Source organism: Alexandromys fortis, unplaced genomic scaffold, assembly GCF_014885135.2.
Source record: "Alexandromys fortis isolate MF-2015 unplaced genomic scaffold, M_Fortis_MF-2015_v1.1 scaffold_23, whole genome shotgun sequence".
NCBI lineage: Eukaryota > Metazoa > Chordata > Mammalia > Rodentia > Cricetidae > Alexandromys > Alexandromys fortis.
Genome location: NW_026067907.1, coordinates 12,084,514 through 12,104,172, shown reverse-complemented (window position 1 = coordinate 12,104,172; position 19,659 = coordinate 12,084,514). Strand labels below are relative to the sequence as shown.

The window sequence follows — 19,659 nt, the reverse complement described above, 5'->3', positions numbered from 1 at the left end:
TACAAACGAGTCATCATGACAACAGGGGCTCTCAGACGTCCTTTGGGGATTTGAGAGGGCAAGAGCTTCCTGAATTGTCCACAGATCCCTAACAGTAAAGGAGGGAGTAAGGACTGTCACGTTCCTTCCTGTATGGTTGTAATGAGAACCTCTGAAGCTAGACTTCTAGATAGGAGACTTCATATTCCTGTGTCTTGTTTTAAAATGCTGTTGTTTTGTTTGTGAGCCTAGCCTTTAATGGCTGAGCCGTCTCTCTAGCCCTGGCCAAAAGATACTTAAGGAAATGTTCAACATCCTTAGTCATCAGGGAAATGCAAACCAAACGACTCTGAAACACCATCTTACACCAGTCAGATTGGTTAAGATCAAAAACATCAGTGATAACTTATGCTGAAGAGGATGTGGAGTGAGGGGAACACTCCTCCATTGCTGGTGGGAACGCAAACTTGTACAACCACTCTAGAAATCAGTATAGTGGTTTCTCAGAAAATTGGGTATCAACCTACCTCAGGATCCAGCAATACCACTCTTGGGCACATACCCAAAAGATGCTCAATCATACTACAAGGACATTTGTTCAACTATGTTCATAGCAGCATTATTTGTAATAGCCAGAACCTGGAAAGAGATGTCCCTTAACCAAAGAATGGATAAAGAAAATGCGGCACATATTATTTTATTTATTTACAAATTTATTTAAATACTTTATATATTTACACATTGTAGTACTACTCAGTGGTTAAAAAAAATGACATCTTGAATTTTGCATGCAAATGGACAGAACTAGAAAAATCCATTCTGAGTGAGGTAACCCAGACCCAGAAAGATGAACATGGTGTGTACTCACTCATAAGTGGATACTAACTGTAAAGCAAAGTATATTCAGCTGATCCATCTGGAAAGAGGAAATAGAAAAGATTGCCTGACAAAATTGGGAGCATGGGGGTTAGGGGAGAAGGAAGGGTGGAAAGGAAAAAGGATAGGGAAAGGTGAAGGGGGAAGAGAACTTGAGGAAATGGGATAGTTGAGATGGAGGAAGGATGGAGATAAGAGCAAGGAAAGAGATATTTTGATTGCAAGAGCCATTATTGGGCTAGCAAGAAACCTGGCACTAGAGAAATCCCCAGGAATCCACAAGGATGACCCCAGTTAAGACCCTAAGCAATAGAAGAGAAGGTGCCCAAATTGGCCTTGCCCTATAGTCAGATTGATGACTATCTTAAATGTTACCATAGAACCTTCATCCAGCAACTGATGGAAGCAGAGACCCTCCTTGGAGCACTGGAAGAGTGGGAGGACTGAGAATATGAGCAAAGAGGTCAAGACCATGATGGAGACACCCACTGAAACAGTTTGCCTGAGGTAATGAAATCTCACCAACCCCAGCTGGACAAGGAAGAAAACAGCAAAGGTCCAAACTAATCCCTATGATGGGGTTGACAGTTGCATGGATGGGGCAGACTGAGGGGCCACTGGCAGTGGCACCAGGATTTATCCCTACTGCATGTACTGGCTTTTTGGAATCCTATTCTCTTTGGATGGATGCCTTGTTCAGCCCAGATATCGTAGGGAGGGCCTTGGACCTTCCCCAAAGCAATGCACCTTACCCTCTCTGAGGAGTGGATCAGGGGTGGGGTGGGGTGGAAGGTGAAGGGAATGGGAGGAGGGCAGGGAGTGGGAACTGGGATTGGTATGTATAATGAAAAAGATAGTTTTTAAAAAAAAAGAGAGAGAGAGAAAAGGGAAAAAAAAAGAACTTCCAGTTGAATATGTCACACTGGGCACAATCTTTGCTATGATTGCTTTCTCCCAAACTTCACTAAGATGATGTGGGAAAAAATTTAAAAGCAGAAACAAAAAAGAATGCTATCCATTTGTCCTCCCCAAAGAATAAATACAAGAGTTTCATAATTCTCTTCTCAGGATAAGCCCACGTGGGTTTCCTTCCTCCTGCCAGCAGCCCTCCCATACTGTGTTGCGTCCATCAAATGCCCACAGTCTCCCTATCAGGAGGCCTTGGTGGTCCAGCTGTTCAGACCCTCTGTCCTCCTGTCTCCACTGCCCCTAACCGCAGTGCATCCACGTGGCTCATGCCCTCTGGTCACTCGCAGAACACAGCTCCACCAGACAAAGCAATGTGGCTTCACCCCGTGTCATGCCCAAGGACAGGATGAAGCATGCATGGATGGAGGATTTTACCTGGCTTGCAGGGTCCAACCCCCAATGTTCTTGGCCCTTTCCAGGTAGTGTGAGTGTCAAGGAGGAGTCTTAGTAGAAAACTTGTTCCTCCCCCAACACACACACACACACACACACACACACACACACACACACACACACTTTAGACTGAATGGAAGAATAAATGACAAAGTTCAACTTTAAGTAGCCAGGAAATCTGAAATACTCTGTCAGGAGAGTGTGGCAACCAGATCTGACCTCACGTATAAAATCCAGCCATACTCAGGGGGTCTGACCTCATGTATAACATCCAGCCATACTCAGGGGGTCTGACCTCACGTATAAAATCCAGCCATACTCAGGGGATCTGACCTCACATATAAAGTCCAGCCATACTCAGGGGGTCTGACCTCACGTATAAAATCCAGCCATACTCAGGGGGTCTAACCTCATGTATAAAATCAGTCATTCTCAGGGGGTCTTTCCAGTGTCATTATTTAAGGCAGGGAGCCCCAAGCCTCCCTTGTGAGCCAGTCACACTACAGGACAATCCGCCTGTTTCAGTCATTGTTCTAATGCCCAAAAGTGCAGAAGTCTTGGCGGTGTTAACCGTTTCCAGTTCCCCTTTCAGCAGCTGGGACACAAGCTCCGCTCACTGATCTTCTCAGAACACCGTAGCGATGGCTTTGGGGCCCCTGAAGGGAACTGAAACACAATTTCCCCTTTCTCAGGAGCAAGCAAACAGGGCAAATCTTGGGGGTTTTCCTGTCTCTGTCCATCCTCTTCCCCCAAACCAATTTTGCATCTCCTTGGGCCAGATCCCAGTTAATGTTTCAGTATTATTTTCTCACCAAATGCAGAACTCGTCTGCTCTGTAGTGGGGGAACACATCTTTTTCTCTCAGAGGAGAGAACACAGTGAAGCCTCCTTTCACTGCTTCAGCTCCGCATGGTCTCGGCCCATGGAGCCCCCCAACTGCTCAGCTGCCAGCACCACGGTGGAGACAGCTGTGGGTACCATGCTGACGGTGGAGTGTGCTCTGGGGCTCACAGGCAATGCCATTGCCCTCTGGACCTTCATCTACCGCCTCAAAGTGTGGAAGCCTTATGCGGTTTACCTGTTCAACCTGGTGATGGCTGACCTGCTGCTGGCCACCTGCCTGCCACTCCTCGCCATCTTCTACCTGAAGGGCAAGACCTGGGAACTCGGCCGTGCCCCCTGCAACGTCCTGCTCTTCCTGCTGGCCTTCAGCCGTGGTGTAGGGGTGGCCTTCCTAACAACAGTGGCTCTAGACCGGTATCTGCGCGTGGTCCATCCTCGGCTCAGGGTCAACTTGGTGTCTCTGAGAGGAGCCTGGGTCATTTCCAGCCTAGTATGGCTTCTCATGGTTGCCCTCACTCCCCAAAATCTGCTCGCTCATAAGGCTACCCAGAATTCCACGGAGTGTCCCAGCTTCTACCCCATAGGAGAGAGAACCTGGCAGGAGGTGCTTTTCTTCCTGCAGTTCCTGCTTCCCTTTGGCCTCATCGTCTTCTGCAACACTAGGCTCATCAGGACCCTCCAGGAGAGACTCCGAGAGTCTGACAAAAAGCCCAGGTTCCGGAGGGCCAGGGCGCTGGTTGCCATGGTGCTGGTGGTGTTTGGGCTGTGTTTCCTACCTTGCATCCTGGCCAGAGTCCTGGTCCATGTCTTTCAAGAATTTGAGAGTTGCCTTGTCCAGCGAGCCATAGTGCAGACCTCGGACATCGCCGGCAGCCTCACCTGCCTGCACAGTGTACTGAGCCCGGTCATTTACTGCTTCTCCAACCAGGCCTTCACCCACTCATACCGGAAGGTGCTCAGAAGCCTGCGAGGGTGGAAGAAGGCAGAAGGGCCAGCTGTCTCCAACCTCAGAGACTCCGATTCCTGAAGACTATTGAAATCCTCAGCTTGCCTCTGTTTGGGCACCACCTCGAATCTAAACAATAATCCAGTTAACCTCAGGGTCAGAAGAGAGCAACGTACCTTAAGGATCCAGACATGAAGTCAGTCAATGCACTAACAGGCTTGGTTCCCCTGATTTGCCCCTGCTTCTGTCACACTGCAGGGTGGCAGACTTGAACCACACAGACAGATCCTGCTTCCTTTGCGTGGTGGCCATCCAGATGAAGTTGCCTGGCTGAGAGGAGAAGCTGAGCACTTCTGCACAGCCCCACGGGGAGACTCCAAGGCACTATGATCACGGAGGAGAAGGCTGCTCTTGCTCCAGCACGGGTCATGTTCTCTTTCTACACTTCAGTTCTCTCCAGTGTGACAAACTGCTTTCTTCTTACCCACCGTGGAGCGCACAACAGTGGAAGCCAGCAGTCCCCGAGGCTCTGAAGAGGCTGCAGGTCACATTCTGCTTTTATAAAACTCTCCTTTGCTTTTAGAGGCTGTACGGAGTGTCAAAGACAGTTCAGCCAGCTACCTCTTTCACTGCAGGAAATACCTGGTAATTGCCTCAAAACTGACCTGGAAGTTCTTGCTTAACTTTTAATGTCTGGGTGCTTTTTACTTTCCCTGCCCTGCTTTAAAAGAGACGCCACATCTTCATCCTAGTCCCGGGGAAAGGCGCTTGCTTTTGAACTGGTGCTTGAAGCAAGTCCCCAGGGGAACCTAAGGGCTGGCAGACTGTGGCACGGGACTCTTAGAACACACAGGCCAGGGACAGCAGGTGAGCAGGAGGACTTGAAAACCACTCTCCTTGCTGCTTCAACCCTGTTTCCACTGTCCTCTCCAGAAAGGCAGCTAAGAACAAGGAATCTCCACAATGCCTTTGGGGGATCTGCTGCCAATGGCCACGGTCCTCGCACAGGCGCCCTGTGGTGTGCCCTGCTTGATGACAAAGCTGATGGCATTGGTGACACTGTGTCTGCTCACAGGCTTCCTTGCCTGCTCGGTAGATTCATTGCCACCTGAGACCTTATGCAGACGGATAGAAAAGTCCCAGAGACCAGGGTGGCCTATCAGACCCAGCGTTCCCGGGAATGAGGACCGTGCAGCAGCAACTCTGTTTTCCAGGATTTATTTCCTCCTAAGAGAGCAGACTGTCACAGGCTGGAGACAGAACTGTGGCCTGACCAGAATGTGACTGAAGTCTGCTGTATGCATTTGGTGCTGTGCCCACTTTCTTCCCTTTCAACTGAGGAAAAGCATCTCCAGCTCACATGCATCCAACAGCTTAAACGATGCTTTAACAACTCCTGTGTTTGACACAAGTGTTTTCTTTGTTATGTTGTTATTGCTGGCCTAAAAGGAATCCCAGCTCTCTCCCACGCTTGGACTTCGGAGTCTGTGACTGTGCTTGTGACAGTCACCCCGAACGTGATGGCGTTGTCTGAACACCGTGCAGGAGCCGCACAGCAGTCTGCCCCTATTGCGGGTCAGATGTGGGGAGGTCTAGGGTCACAGCCTGTTGAAATAGGAGCGGCGGCGGGGCTGCGTCCCCAACACCCCGGCCGCTTGGCTAGCTTATGCCCGAAATAACAACACACAAACTGTATTCATTTAAAGAACTGCTTGACCCATGAACTCTAGCCCTTACAGGCTAATTCTCGCACCTGGTCTAGCCCATTTCTAATGATGTTTGTAAGCACCCCAAGGTGCGCTTACCGGAAAGATTCTAGCCTAAGTCCATCGTGGGTTGCAGCTGCCTGGGAGAGCTGAGCATGGCGTCTCTTCTCCAGCAGAGCTGTCGGGTCTCTCTGGGAGCAGAGCAGAGTCTGACCTCACTTCCTCTTCCGCCCAGAATTCTATTCTGTTTACTCCTCCCATCTATGTTCCAGCCATGAGGCCAAGCAGCTGGTTTATTATAACTTAACCAATGAAATCAACAGATTGATATATGACACTCCCACATCACTTCCCCTTTTTCTGTTTAAACAAAAAAAAAAAGGCTTTAACTTAACATAGCAAAATTACATATAACAAAACAGTTATCAAGTAAAAATTACAATAATCTATATCATAACTAAGAAAAACTATAACTATAGCTAACTATTCTTAACTCCATCAAAGAGTCCAGAAAGATACAATATTACCTAAACAAACAAGAAATAAGCAAACTCTCAAACTCTAGAAATGACAGAGACATCTCGCTGCCTGGACAGTCACCCAAAGTTCCTCTGTACCGTTGGGGCATCCATCTTCAGCCTAGAGGCCCATAGTTTCCAGCAGACATTTCCACAAAGCAGGAACTTTCAAAGGCAGTCACTATCTGCTTGTCCTGAAGAATGTCTTGCAGACTCTTTCATGAATCAGGAACCCCGAAAGATCATCTCACCTTTAGGCAAGTTCAGCAGTCCTCTCTCTGCGGGTTCTCTGTGTCCAGTTTATGCAATAGTCCAGGCAAGAGCAGTTTCTTGCCCAAATGGCTATCAAACTCCATAAGGATCCTCTTCGATGCCCATCTTCCTCTTGAAGTAGATTGGTGCTGCCAGGAGCAGAGTGTCTCATTGTCATGAAAAGTCCTAAGTTATTAAAACATTTAAAATGCCATATTCTATAATCTTTGAAAAATATGAAGAATGCCTATCTAAAATATATCTATGCACATCTAGAAAATCTTAACTAACATGACTACAAACTTAACTATTATTAATGATTATTCATTAACAACCTATATACATTACAAAATTAACCTTAAATTTAAATCACTAAAGCAAAATCCATATCAATGTAAATTATTCATACCTATATCATCTCCCCCTTTAAATGTAAAAGAACATTTATAAACAATATTTGGGAACATGGGCGCAGTTTTTTCTCTCCAAACTGCTTCCTGCTGAATGGGGGCGTCGTTAATTAGGTCTTTCATGGTATAACCTGTGTGCTAGTTTCATCTCAGTTGGCAGTTGAGCGAAGCAATTTTCTGAAGGTATTCACAGCAACCGTTCAGGAGGGCGTGGTCCATCATACCATATCGGAATAGAAGAAATGAACAGGGTCTCATCCTCTGTGAAAACAAAATAGGAAACTCCTTTCGAAAGCATCATGTCCTTAGATCCAAATTTCAAAGTCAAGGCATCAAAATCTCTACGATGGATTAGTTCAGCAGCATTTATAAACAAATATCTTTTGGCAGCTGTTGCTCCTTCCTCAGCATTCAAACAATTCAAAGAGAGCATAATAGTATACAGTATCAAGATTCTCTGTGTATTTTCCATCTTTGTACGCTTTATTTTAACCTCTATTTCGTTTATTTTTACTTTTATTTTATATTCTCTGCATCTCTTTGACCTGGAATAACTCTGTAGACCAGGCTCTCCTTGAACTCTCAGAGATCCGCCTGTCTCTGCCTCCCAGGCATTGGGATTAAAGGTGTTTGCTACCACACCTTGAACTCACAGAGATCTGTTTGTCTCTGCCTTCTAGGCACTGGGATTAAAGGCGTGTGCTACCACACCTTGAAGTCACAGAGGTCAATCTCCCTCTGCCTCCCAAGTGTTGGGATTAAAGGCGTGTACTACCACACACAACTTCTCTTTTTCTTACTTTTTTTTTAAAAACTTTTAACTTTTAGCTTGCATATATTTCTAACACACTGTAAATCATTTAAACATTTTCTTTATCTTTGAATCTCTTTACTGTATATCTCTCTGTTTTTCTGACCACATGAGTCTGTAAATTACTGAGCAATATGAGTAGGATTAAAGCCGTGGCTTTGCCAGCTAGATCCAGTCCATTCCTTAGCTTTCCAGCCTCATGGCGGAGATACAGGCTGTAGCCTTGTTTATAGACACAATTCTATGGCGTTTCAAGGTCCCTGCCAGCCAGCGAGCTACAACAGACAACAGTCAAGTCGTCTCTCGGTAGTTGGCTCTCCTGCCTCAGTCAGAGTTTGCCCTGGCAGGACGGCCCAAAAAGCCAGCATTTTTAAACGGCGCAGCTTTTTTCCTGCTATAGCTGAAAACCGAAAAGCATGCGTTCAGCTTTTCGTCAACACCATTTAAGTGTTTCGTGGCAGGACCTCTTAATGAGCTGCAGGGTTTTGCAGCTGAAGCTGAGTCAGGAAGCCTCTCTTAGATGAGAGCGCTTGCTTGCCTCTAGCAAGCAGAGTAGACCCAAGAAATTTCTGCTACCAAGAAAACATGCTTCACTCCATTCTTTCCCAAGCTTTCTCAGGCTTTTTGTGGATTCAGTTAGCCTCACGTCTGGGCACCATCTGTTGAAATAGGAGCGGCGGCGGGGCTGCGTCCCCAACACCCCGGCCGCTTGGCTAGCTTATGCCCGAAATAACAACACACAAACTGTATTCATTTAAAGAACTGCTTGGCCCATACTCTAGCCCTTATAGGCTAATTCTCGCACCTGGTCTAGCCCATTTCTAATAATGCGTGTAAGCACCCCAAGGTGCGCTTACCGGAAAGATTCTAGCCTAAGTCCATCGTGGGTTGCAGCTGCCTGGGAGAGCTGAGCATGGCGTCTCTGCTCCAGCAGAGCTGTCGGGTCTCTCCGGGAGCAGAGCAGAGTCTGACCTCACTTCCTCTTCCGCCCAGAATTCTATTCTGTTTATTCCGCCCACCTATCTTATAACCTATCAGGGCCAGCAGTTTCTTTATTACTCAGCCAATGAAATCAACAGATTGATATATGACACTCCCACATCAACAGCCTTCCCGGTCTGGGGAGCACAAGACTTCGAGCTTCCTGTCTTGAGCTCTGCTCTCACTCCGGTGCTGCTAGCCCTGCCGACCTCTGCCTCTGTCCGAGATGCACGTCAGTAAGATGGGTGACTTTGGGACATCCTCAACACAGTGTCCCTACCCTCAGGGTCCTGTTTTCTGTCCCCACAGTGGCCACTGAGGAGAAAACCCTGGTGCCTTAGCCAGGTAGGGACACTTCACTCAGGTGGAGCAGATGGGGCAGGGTCCCATCTTAACACGTCTCCTCTCCCTTAAATCTATTCATGTGTAGCCCCGGCTGAGAACGCCTGGTGTGGTGGCTAAGTGAGACCTTGGAGAGAGCATCTTCCTCAGTCTCTTGGATCTATGACCTGGGACAAGACGCCTTACTGCTTTTGTCTGCCCCATCTTCAAAATAAGAAAAACGTAACATCTACAAGGCATCCTTGCAGGGATTAAATGACACTCCAGATTTGTCGTGCAGACACAGTCATGCCACAACCACTCAGGAGACATTCATTTAATCGTCTCTTATTTCTGTTTTCCTTGCTGACTTCCCATCCTACTGTGGGCCTTGAGGACATTGTTTTTCAACTGCATGTCCTCACCCAGACCCTGCTACACAACGGGTGCTCAGGGATGGAAGTCTTGTAAAGTCATTTAATAAAAGGCTCCCGTTCCTGGTAAGTTACAGCATTGGGCCGTCTTTCCCAGAAATTTAACAGTTGTAACTATTACACCTTCTGTTGATTTTGCCATGTCTCTGATTCCCTAGACCTCAGCCAGGCCTGTACATTTCGACATCTTTCTAGAATAGTCCTAGTTCCTGCCCTCTGGCCTCAGGCAGGGGCATTCCTTTTGTGGAGAGTCGCCTGAACAGCATCTCCATCTACTACCTGATACAGCGGGGTCTCACTCCAGAATCCCGCATCTCTGCTCTTCCCCACATGCTTCCCTTGCAGCCCTAGCCCCTGACTCACCCCTCAGCCCCCCAGCTTTGCTAGGTGCACACAGAGGCCCCTTCATGAGTGAACAGGGAAAGAAGAAGCAGCGAACAGATTAGCCCTGTAAGAAATGAGCTCGGTGACCTAGCAGATTGGGTTTTGTTTGTTTTCAAATATAGCTTGAAAGTCCGACTCTAGAGGTAGACCGAAAATGAGCTCTGAAAACCTTTAGGGAGCTGCTGATAGGAATGACAGGGACATAATGCTGTCTGCAGAAAGCTTCCTCTATGGGCACATGCCCACTTGTGCCAGTGATCGAATTAACACTGACCTCTGGGCATGTCTGTGGGGATGGTCTTGAGAATTGATGTGGAAGTCCCCGTCCATTGTGGGCAGCATTATGGCTGAAAATGTCGAGTCATTTCAAAGTCAAACAAAGGTGAGCGGCGTAGAGCCTTCTAAGGACCAACACATGGGGGCGGCAGTGTGTTTGAGCCTGGATGAGGACAGGGGGTACATTCTACGGCCCCCAGAGGTTTCAGCTGTTACGGTTCATGACATCATGTGCCATTTTCACCATGGCTGTGTCTGCTCAGAGGCTGGAGTACACTCACCTTGCTGAGCAACATCCTCACCCTCCCTCCCCTGAGCCTTTTCCTCCATAAACAGAAACTCATGCTCTGCAAACACACGCGGCTGCCCTTCCTTCCCGGTCCCCGAGCCACAGCCTCCTCTCTCTGTCTGAATCCAGCTCTCTGGGGCTTCCCACACATGGAGAACTGCACAGTGTCATGAAGGGAGCATTTTACTTGCCATGGTATCCATAGAGTTCCCCTGTGGGGTGGCATGTCAGTTTCCTTTCCAAAAATAAACGACACTTTGCTTGTTGGTTCCTGCACTCACTCATAGGCTCTTGGGCCACTCCTGCCTCGTGGCTGTTGTGCACCTTTCTGGATGAACACAGGTGTGCAGATGTCCCTGTAGCCCTGCTTACAGATAGGGAGTGGAAGTTCTGGGTCCTGTGGCAATTCCCTTTTGAAGAGGGTCTGTTCTCTTGTCTCAGGGGCCTCTTTTACATACCCAGCAATGCTGTACAGGGGTTCCAACCCTCACATCCTCACCAGTTTATAACAGAGCAGCTGCAGACAGCAGGAGGTGGGTTTTCTTCCTGGGAGTTGGAGATGCTCTCTAGGAAGACTCAGAAGAAATCCCAGAGCCAGCCCTTGGTTAACAATGAGTTTGTCATTTACTTGTGTTTGCTTCCTGTTGTCTCAGTCAGTCTGGGCTGACAGAATTGTCAATTGCGTTGGGTGGGTTACTCAGTCTAGGGGTTTGTAACCCACCCTGCAATCAGTTATTCCAGGGTCTCGGAGGGGCGCTACCTGGAAGGGAATGAGCTAGGACAGAAGAAGGAGGCCAAGCAGATTTGTCAAAGCCTCCTTTATTAGTTAGGATCATGGTTGCTGCTTATATAGGCCCTGCATGAGGACTTGGTGGGCAGGGCACGGGATCTTGCCGCGTGGTCCCGGTCACGTAGGCCAGGTTCGTCACGTAGGCCAAGAGGTTACATTCGGACAGGTAGGCCAAGAAGTAACAAGTTGCCACACCTGGTTCCCTGGATAGCTGGAATGTGAGGCACGTTCCACTAATAGATAAGTTAATTGGGTGTGGGGCAGGTTCTCTCAATAGAACATAATTATGGGTGTGAGGTTCCCTGCAGGCTCCCCAGGGTGATGGTTCCTGTAATGATTTTTAGGGGGGAAATGGCTCGTGACACAGAACAAAGCACCCATGCCTGAGGAGGCAAAGCCTATGGGCTCGGCTCACCGTTCTGGAGAAAACGCGGACTGAGACACTGGCAGTCCAGGCTGACTGAGGGCTGTTCTCGTCTCTAGAGATGTCAATTTACAGCTGTGTTTTCTTCTGACTGGAGGAGCCTGGGAGCATCCACGAGCCTTGAGTGTAAGGGCATTGTGCTGGTTAATTTTAACTTTCAACTTGATACAAGTTAGAATCAACTGGGGAGAAACTCTTAATGAAAAATTGCCTGGATCAGCTTGGCCTATGGACATGCATGTGGGGTTATCTTGATTCTTAATTGATGAAGAAGACCCAGCCCATTGTGGGCAGCACCATCCCCTAGGCAGGGGGTCTGAATGGTGTAACAATAAAGAAAGCTAGCTCAGAGCTAGCAAGGAAGTGAGATCCATGTATTTATTCTCACTTTGCTCTTATGGTTGATGTCATGCTTTTAAATTACTTTCTCAACTTCCCCACAGTACTGGACCATAACCTGGACTTGTCAGTCAAACCAAACCTTGCTCCCTTGACTTGCTTTTAGTCAGAGGACTTCCCATAGCATCAGAAGTGAAGCTCGAACAGGCGCTGATCTCGTGTAACTCTTGAGAGGTGCCTGCCTCCTGTGCCCTCCTTCCTCACAGCACCCTGACTCCCCCTTGAGGACAGTCTGCGGATATCTGTGGCTTGAGTCCTATTTAGCTCTATGATAGGAGTGATACCATCCTCCATGGTCCTGCTCAGACTCATAGGCCCTTTGAGACAAGCGTTAAGGCATGATAGCAAACTCCAGCCAGCCAGCTAGGACCCACAAAGGACCTGTCCTGTCTGCTCTCAGTCTAGACCTGCCTCAGGTCAGGAGATGGGGAGTCTGTGTCTGGGACTGCAACCCAAGGCGAGCCACTCTCTCTGCCTTCCCTATAGGGAGTGTGCTACACTGCTCAGAAGCTCTAGGAGGGCCTGGGCTGTGGCACAATGAAGAAGTGTAGAACTCTCAGCTCCTTCAGCACCATGTCTGCCTGCATCCCTCCGTGATCCCCGCCACAATGGCAATGAGCTGCACCCCTGAACCTGTAAGCCAGCACCAATAAAATGTGTTCTTTTTATGAGTTGCCTTGGTCATGGTGTCTCTTCCCAGCAATAGAACAGTGACCGACACAGGGTATACATTTGTTTCATTTAACACTGATTTCCTCCGTCTTCCCAGGTTTTTGACAAGAACCTAACTACCTTCTGGGAAATTACAAGAACCAGCCTCAGAGGTGGTAATAAATTATTGTATATTATAAACAGAATTTTTTAATATGTCATGTTGTAGCATCATCTTAGGCCCATCTGTCAGAACTCAAAGAAAAGGTGCCTTGGCAAGCGCAGACACAAGGATGGTAAAGCAGGAGTCACCGCAGACCTTCAAACCAGAGACCTGAAGACCTCAAGGCCTAAGGCCAATCTCCATAGCCTGCCTGAGCCAGAACCTTTGCGTCCTGCCTAGCCGTGTCAGGGCAGGTCCTGCTATGACCTCACCAGGAGCCATTGTGAGAGATCCACCAGCAGGTGTGACACTGTGGCCCAGCCTGGATTTCTTTGGGTGAATTGAGAGGAGCTGTGGAGTGGTGCCCTGTGCGACTTTATTGTTTCTAGCGAGGTTGCCTGCAGCTCCCTATTTTTGGTTGCTTAGTTTGTGTGTGTACTCGTGTGTCCTTATGTGTATAGGTGTTTGTGCAAGTATGTACTTGTTTATTTGCTATTAGGTGTGACTGCACATATAGGTGTGCACCTGTGTAGAAGTGTGAGGTCGGTTGTCTGCACATGTGTGTTCTGCCTGAGGACAGCGTTTAATTCCAGGTGTGGCACGTGAGATGTGCTGCCCTCTCTGCTTTTTGAAGCAGAGTCTCTCATTGGCCTGAAAGCTCATCAAGTAGGCTAGGCTAGCCAATGAAACTCAGGAATCTCCCCAGCGAGATTAAAAACTTGTGCTGTCCAGTTTGGGTTTTTATTACTTTTTTCAATGTTTGATTTTGTTTTGTGTTTTAACATGGATCCTCGGGTGGAATCCAGAAGGTTTTCCTAGGAGCTGACGCCATGCTGAAGCGTCTGGTGGTGGTGTCCACGCCCCCTCGTTCTTTGACGGACTTGATATTTGATTTTAGGAATGTACTTAATGGCTGTAGCTGGAGAGTTTCTGGTTTTTTGTTTTGTTTTAGTTTGAATGCTTACTGTTTTTCATTTGTTTCTATTTCTTTTCTTTAATCTTTTTTCTTTAAAAGAAAAAATATTAGCCAGGAGAGTTTCAGGACAGTTAGGGTTACACAGAGAAACCCTGTCATGAACCCTGCCCCCACCAAAAGACCCCCAAAACAAAACAAAAACCCACTGTTTGCCATTGAGAATGTTCTTGATCCATGCAATTCATACTTTGTTTGGCTTTTATACAGTTTTAGCCTTCAGATTTTATTTTTGCTTTTTGGTTTGGTTTTTAGTTTTCAATTTTCTGGCTTGGGTTTATTTTGTTTCTGTTTTTGTTTTTAGTGTTGCGGTTATTTTGTATTTTATTTTTTGATTTGTTATTTTGGTTCTTTGGGTGTTTGGAGTTTGGGTTTTAAAATTTTGCCTTTTTTATATTTTCTGTTTGTATCCCTCTTTTTCCTTATTTCCTTTCAGGTTTGTTTCTTTTTCATCTGTTTTCAGTTAGCATTCCAGCATTCAAGCTGTGACCCCTTTAACTCACTGTCTTGGGAGTTGACCTTTCAGTTTGGGTTTTGACTTTTGTTTCCGTGCTTTGGTTTCCTAATTTTGTGTTAAGTCTTTGGTTTTTAATTTTGCTTTTTTGTTTTCATCTTGATTTAATTTTCACTTTTAATTTTTCATTCCTTATTTTACTTTATTCTCCTTTATTCCTTTTTCTTTGACGTCGTTCCTACAGACATGCCACCCGTGGCATCTAGTCAGCCGGATAGAGAGACTGCAGGACTCAGCCGCGTGCCCGTCTTCTTCGGTGAAGAGATATTCACCAGTCAATACACCATCCTGAGAAAGTTAGGCCAAGGTTCCAACGCCAAGGTGATGCTGGCCCAGCACCGTCTCACGGGCGTCCCAGTGGCTGTGAAAGTGCTCGTGAGGGAGATGCCCTGGCGCCAGTCGGCTGTTTCAGAAGTGGACATTCTGATGACCATCAGCCACCCAAACATTGTCTCTCTCCTCCAAGTCATCGAAACAGAAAAGAATATCTACCTCATCATGGAGGTGGCTGAGGGACAACAGCTGTTCCGTCACGTCTGTGAGGTCGGACACTTGCAGGAGAAGGAGGCCCGAGGACTATTTCACCAAATCATAGGTGCCGTGGGCTACTGCCATGACCACGGCATAGTCCACAGAGACCTGAAGCCTGATAATATTATTGTAGACAGCTCTGGAAGAGTGAAGATTGTCGACTTTGGCCTGGGGGTCAAGGTCAGGCCTGGAAAACTGCTTGAGAGGCCTGGAGGGGCATTCCAGTTTGGTGCCCCTGAATTCTTCCTAGGGGTGCCATACGATGGCCCCAAAGCAGACATCTGGACCTTGGGGGTCCTCTTGTTCTTCATGGTAACTGGGACATTTCCATTTTCAGCACCCACCTTATCAGAGCTTTGGAAGCAGGTGGTTCAAGGGAGGTATGAGGTCCCAAACCAGCTTTCTGAAGAGCTACAGGGCCTAATCAGGTACTTACTAACTGTCAACCCCAGGCAGAGGCCAACGGTTAAGGAAATCGAAAGGCACTCATGGCTAAGACATGAGAGCGCATCAGCTCACAATGAAGAGACAATCCCAAGCCTCCCAGACCCTGCAATCATGGCCGCCATGGCCAACATTGGCTTTAACATCCGAGATATAAGAGATGCCTTACTGCACAGGAGATTTGATGAGACAATGGCATCGTACTGCTTACTACACCACCAGGCATGCCAGGAGCATGGCCGCTCAGCCCAACCCTATCTCAGGGACACAGAGGGGACACATTTCACCTCACCCACGGATCCCGTCTCTTTCCCTTTGCCTCTGAGGAGGAGGGCCAGCGAACCTGCCCTTCAGACAATCTTACCTTCAACAAAAAACCAGCGGCTAGAGATTGTCCGACAGCCCAGACCAAGGGGCGACAGAAGTGCCACTGAGCAGGACAGTCCTCTCTGCTTCTACTCTTGGCACGTTCTTGGCACCGCTCACCCGTGTGGCATTGGTGTTCCCAACATTTATTCACCGACCAGCAGTCAGGGGAACACAGAAAACAAGAAGAAGGCCCTCCCCAATGAGCCAGACCACGGGGAGACTGCAGCCTCAGGTCCCGGACAGCAAAGTGACTGGAAGGCGTGGGCAAGGAGGATTGGGAAACATCTATGGAAGCTTTGCTGCTGCACAGAAGAAACCTCAGGGATGGCAGAGCAGGGTGTCACCCCAGAAATGAGGGGACAAAATGAATGACTGTCATAGAAAATTTAGGTATGCGCCCCAGGTCCATTTCTGTGTTCAGTTGTATCTCTGCTTTTATTAATTTCCTCGTCAATTGACAGATCATAATTATGAGCATTTACATGGTCAAGTGTGTGGAAGGCTGAATCTAGACGCTGTGGGATGGTTCCATCAAGTCTGTCAATGCTGTAGGACATGTATGAGTCCCTTTCCCATGCATCCTTGTATCATAAGTGGCCAGGCAGAGGAGACCTCCATGATCCCAAAGTCATAGTGTTAGGACAATCTTTGTCTGGACACCAAGAACTGAAGGATGGAGCCATAAAGGAACCTTAGATGCTCTCTGTGACCCCCATTCCCATCCAGAGGCCTGATCCAGCCAGGAGGCCTGCAGAAAGTGGGTGAGGCTTCTAGTGATGGGTAGAGCAGTCATCTGGGACACCAGATAGCAGGGGTGGACAGGGACCTCACATCAGCAACAGATAAAAGACCCCAGCATCCAGGAATTGGGGAGACCCTGAATTAGGCTGTGGGGTCTTCCACCCTTTCCCAGCTTCCTCTGAAGGAAGGGGAGCAGACTAGTAACCCTGATTAAAATTCTCCCCCATTTTGACCTTTTTACTTTCTCTCCCTGAATTTGACAGGCCTTCTTCTGATTGGTCTCTATCCCACACACCCAACAAAGTACACACATCTTAGTTTGTGCAGTCTGGCTCTCTGTGGGCTACAGCCTCTGTCTCTCAGGCCCCAGACTTCAGAGGACTGAAGAGACCATCAAGACTGTTGTCCATAAGACCTGGAAAGACAGAGTATCTAAGACTCGAAGCTTCCACTGTATGACAAAGAAGTTAATTCCTGCCTCAGCCTCTGAGAATCACTCCTGCTATGGGAACTGATCCACCTTTCCTGCCCATGCCTGCACCGTGAGCCTCGCTGCTGCTGAGACCTGCTCCTCACGGAAGATGCTCTGAATCTCAAGCCTGCCGTGACACCGGACCTCTCTTGGTCCCAATGAAGCGGAGGGTCTCAGAGCTACACAGTTGAGTTTCCACTTTCTGAACCAGCACTGCTGCACCGCAATCAAACCTTGTTTTTTCACACGCCGCCCCATCTACACACTCCATTCTTGGAGGAAGGAAGGATAAAGAAATAATTCAAGGAGACTGAAAGTCTCACAGTCAGTAGGGCTCTTGTTAGGAGAGACCCCAGTCTGTGCAGGCTGCAGCTACAGAGACCCACGAGTGGGGACTCTAAGCATCAGGGACTCTTATTTGGAGAGATACTGCTTGGCAAGGAATCCAATCAGTAGGGACTCCATTCAGAGGAGATTCCAGTCGGCATAGATTCTAACCAAGAGTGATCCAAGTCAGCTGGGAGTCTAGTCAGTGGAGACTTCAATCGGCCAACACTCCTGTCAGGAAGATTCCACCGAGATCAAACTCCAAGCAGCGGGTATCAGATTCTTGCCAGAGCAGACCCCAGTCACCTGGGACCCTCCTCAGCAGGGATCTCTCAAAGATACTGGCCTTGCACAGGACCCCTTCCCAGTCTAGACCCGAAAGCCCTTCTAGGAGCTACTGGACCCAGAAGCCCGTCTGCTCACATAGGGTCCTGCTGGACTTTTCTTCTTGGGACTCATCCGTGCCTGACTTTTCTGTGTGTGTTACAGGTAAGAGGGTGAGCACACAGTTCCTCTTAAATGTGATTCCCACGATTCTTGGACTAAAATTGATGCTGACAAAAGATGTTTTCTGCATCTTCCTCACACAAATGCGCCAGTCACTGTTTCAGGGATGGGTGGTCACAGCCTGAGGATGAGTGACTTCAAGGGCCCTTCAAAGTTCCATCCGAGAGCACCCCAAAAAGTGCTTCTGAAGGGACTGAGTCCTACGCTGCCTGCAGGGAAGAAATGCAGACCCAAGGAAGACATTCCAAGAGTGATCTCAGGGGATCTCAAGAATGATCTCTTCTGGACGTTGTTTGCAGGGATTTTTGGCTCTCCCCCATAACATTTGATATGTGTTTAGGTGGGCACGCATGTATGTGTGCATGCGTGTGCAGGGTAGGGTTTGATTCCAAGTGTCTTCTATCACTCTTACTCTTAGTTTAAGACTTCTTTATTGTGAAATTTTAGTTGTATGTATGTATTCATGTGTGTGCATATGGGAGCAGGGGTGAGTGTGCAAGTGTGGGTGTGCACGTGTGTGTGGAGCATGCACGTGTGGGTATGCAGCATGCATGTGTGGGTGTGTAAGTGTGTGGAGCATGCATGTGTGTGCATGTGTGTGGAGCATGCAAGTGTGTGTATGTGGAGTTCAGTCAAGTTTAAGTCAAGTGTCTTCTCTTGCTCCTCCACTAGTTTTGCATTAAGTGTCTCTTGCTAAGCCTGTGCTCACTGAGTAGGCAAGGTTAGTGAGACAGCGAGTTCCCAGAGTCTTCCTGGGTCCCTTTCCCGGTCCTGTGACTATAGGCATGGGAACACCATGCCTGGGTTATTTTTTTACAGGGATGCTGGAGGTGCAGCTCAGGTTCTCATGCTGTGTGGCAGATACTTTACCGACATTGCTGTATCTCTATACCCATGACCCCAAGGCTTAGTGACTATTCTACAGCTGCCAAGAGACACCTTGACCAAGGCAACTACTGTAGAAGAAACATTCGATTGGGTGCTTGCTTACAGTCTCAGCGGCTTAGTTCGTCACCATCACAGCGGGGAGCATGGTGGCAGGCGTGGCGCTGGAGAAGTAGCTGAGAGCTCCACCCTGATCCTCAGGCTGCAGGAAGAAAGAGACACTGGATCCGCCCGGGGGTTTTGGAGCCTCAAAGCCTACCCCCCAGTGACACACTTCCTTTAACACCTGTCAATCCTTCTAAGCCTGTCAAAGAGTTCCATTCCCTCAGGGCGAAGCATTCAAATGAGCCAATGGAGGCCACTCCTAATCAGACCACCGCACCCCATAATCTTATAGTATCCTTGACTGCAAACACCAGGAGAGACAATGCCCATTCAAACGCCCCCCACTGCCTCTTTGTCTATCACCCCTCCTCTTCTCCTTACATCTGATGGGTGGGTTCTTGTTGATTCCTGAGGCATCTTCAAGCCGCCTTCTGCTGTCTGGATGCAACTCCTCTGGTTTCTTTTCAATGGGGGTCATATCTCACACAAATGAAAAGCCCACCGTACAAAAATGAGCCCTGCAAGATAAAACCAATCCCCAGGTAGCCTTGGGGAAGCACTGAAAGCTCACTAAGGTGAAGCGTTGACTTGTAGCCAAAAGAATAACATCTACCTCAAGGTGGAGACATAAGACACAAGACCAGCCTGTATGGGGAAAGACATTCTGTCTCAACAAAACCAAGGAAACTTCTGCGCAACCTTCCCTAAAGTATTTATTAAGCAGGTGTTTTAAAGGTGGTATCTAAACTCCCTACACAAAGAACAACCTGTGTTCTGTGTTCACACCCTGGGTTTCTACGCAGCCAATCACACTCTCATCAACACCTTCACCTGTGCGGGTCTAGGGTGGATTTAGGATTCTCAGCATCTCCAGTACAGACCATCAGAGCACAGATTCCAAGTTCTGCTCAGAACTCAGGGCCAGCAGTCGCCTGTCCAGGCTGTAGAAGGAACCAGAAGCAAAAGCTGGCCTGGC

The 19,659-nt window shown here is 48.1% G+C and overlaps 3 protein-coding genes across 4 annotated transcripts in view; 2 read left to right on the top strand and 1 right to left on the bottom strand.

Annotated features, from left to right (window-relative positions):
* LOC126497837 (centromere protein J-like) overlaps positions 1 to 8,801 on the bottom strand; it is a 35,994-nt gene extending 27,193 nt beyond the window's left edge. The window contains exons 1-2 of one of the 2 annotated variants that reach the window (XM_050136031.1): positions 7,604 to 8,801; positions 5,812 to 7,534 (exon numbers count right to left, since the gene is read on the bottom strand). The gene's annotated coding sequence lies outside the window, so the exon portion shown is untranslated. Of the gene's footprint in view, positions 1 to 5,811 lie in introns of both variants that reach the window. The other variant, XM_050136030.1, reaches the window with a different exon arrangement.
* On the top strand, positions 748 to 5,816 carry Gpr31 (G protein-coupled receptor 31). The gene has a single exon (XM_050136038.1). The coding sequence runs from the start codon at positions 3,140 to 3,142 to the stop codon at positions 4,085 to 4,087; it is 948 nt and encodes a 315-aa protein (XP_049991995.1). The 5' UTR covers positions 748 to 3,139; the 3' UTR covers positions 4,088 to 5,816.
* Positions 8,802 to 8,812: 11 nt separating the features above from the next.
* Positions 8,813 to 18,990, top strand: LOC126497833 (sperm motility kinase Z-like). Its single transcript, XM_050136021.1, has 3 exons — positions 8,813 to 13,117; positions 14,487 to 16,036; positions 16,651 to 18,990. The coding sequence occupies exons 1-2, from the start codon at positions 13,078 to 13,080 to the stop codon at positions 16,016 to 16,018; spliced, it is 1,572 nt and encodes a 523-aa protein (XP_049991978.1). The 5' UTR covers positions 8,813 to 13,077; the 3' UTR covers positions 16,019 to 16,036; positions 16,651 to 18,990.
* The last annotated feature ends 669 nt before the right edge of the window (positions 18,991 to 19,659 follow it).

Bases quoted from the DNA above. Each gene is read 5' to 3' on its own strand.
- Gpr31 (XM_050136038.1), top strand. From the start codon at position 3,140: ATGGAGCCCCCCAACTGCTCAGCTGCCAGCACCACGGTGGAGACAGCT.
- LOC126497833 (XM_050136021.1), top strand. From the start codon at position 13,078: ATGACCTCACCAGGAGCCATTGTGAGAGATCCACCAGCAG. The intron at 13,118-14,486 runs GTGTGACACTGT...TCGTTCCTACAG, and splicing joins TGTGAGAGATCCACCAGCAG to ACATGCCACCCGTGGCATCT.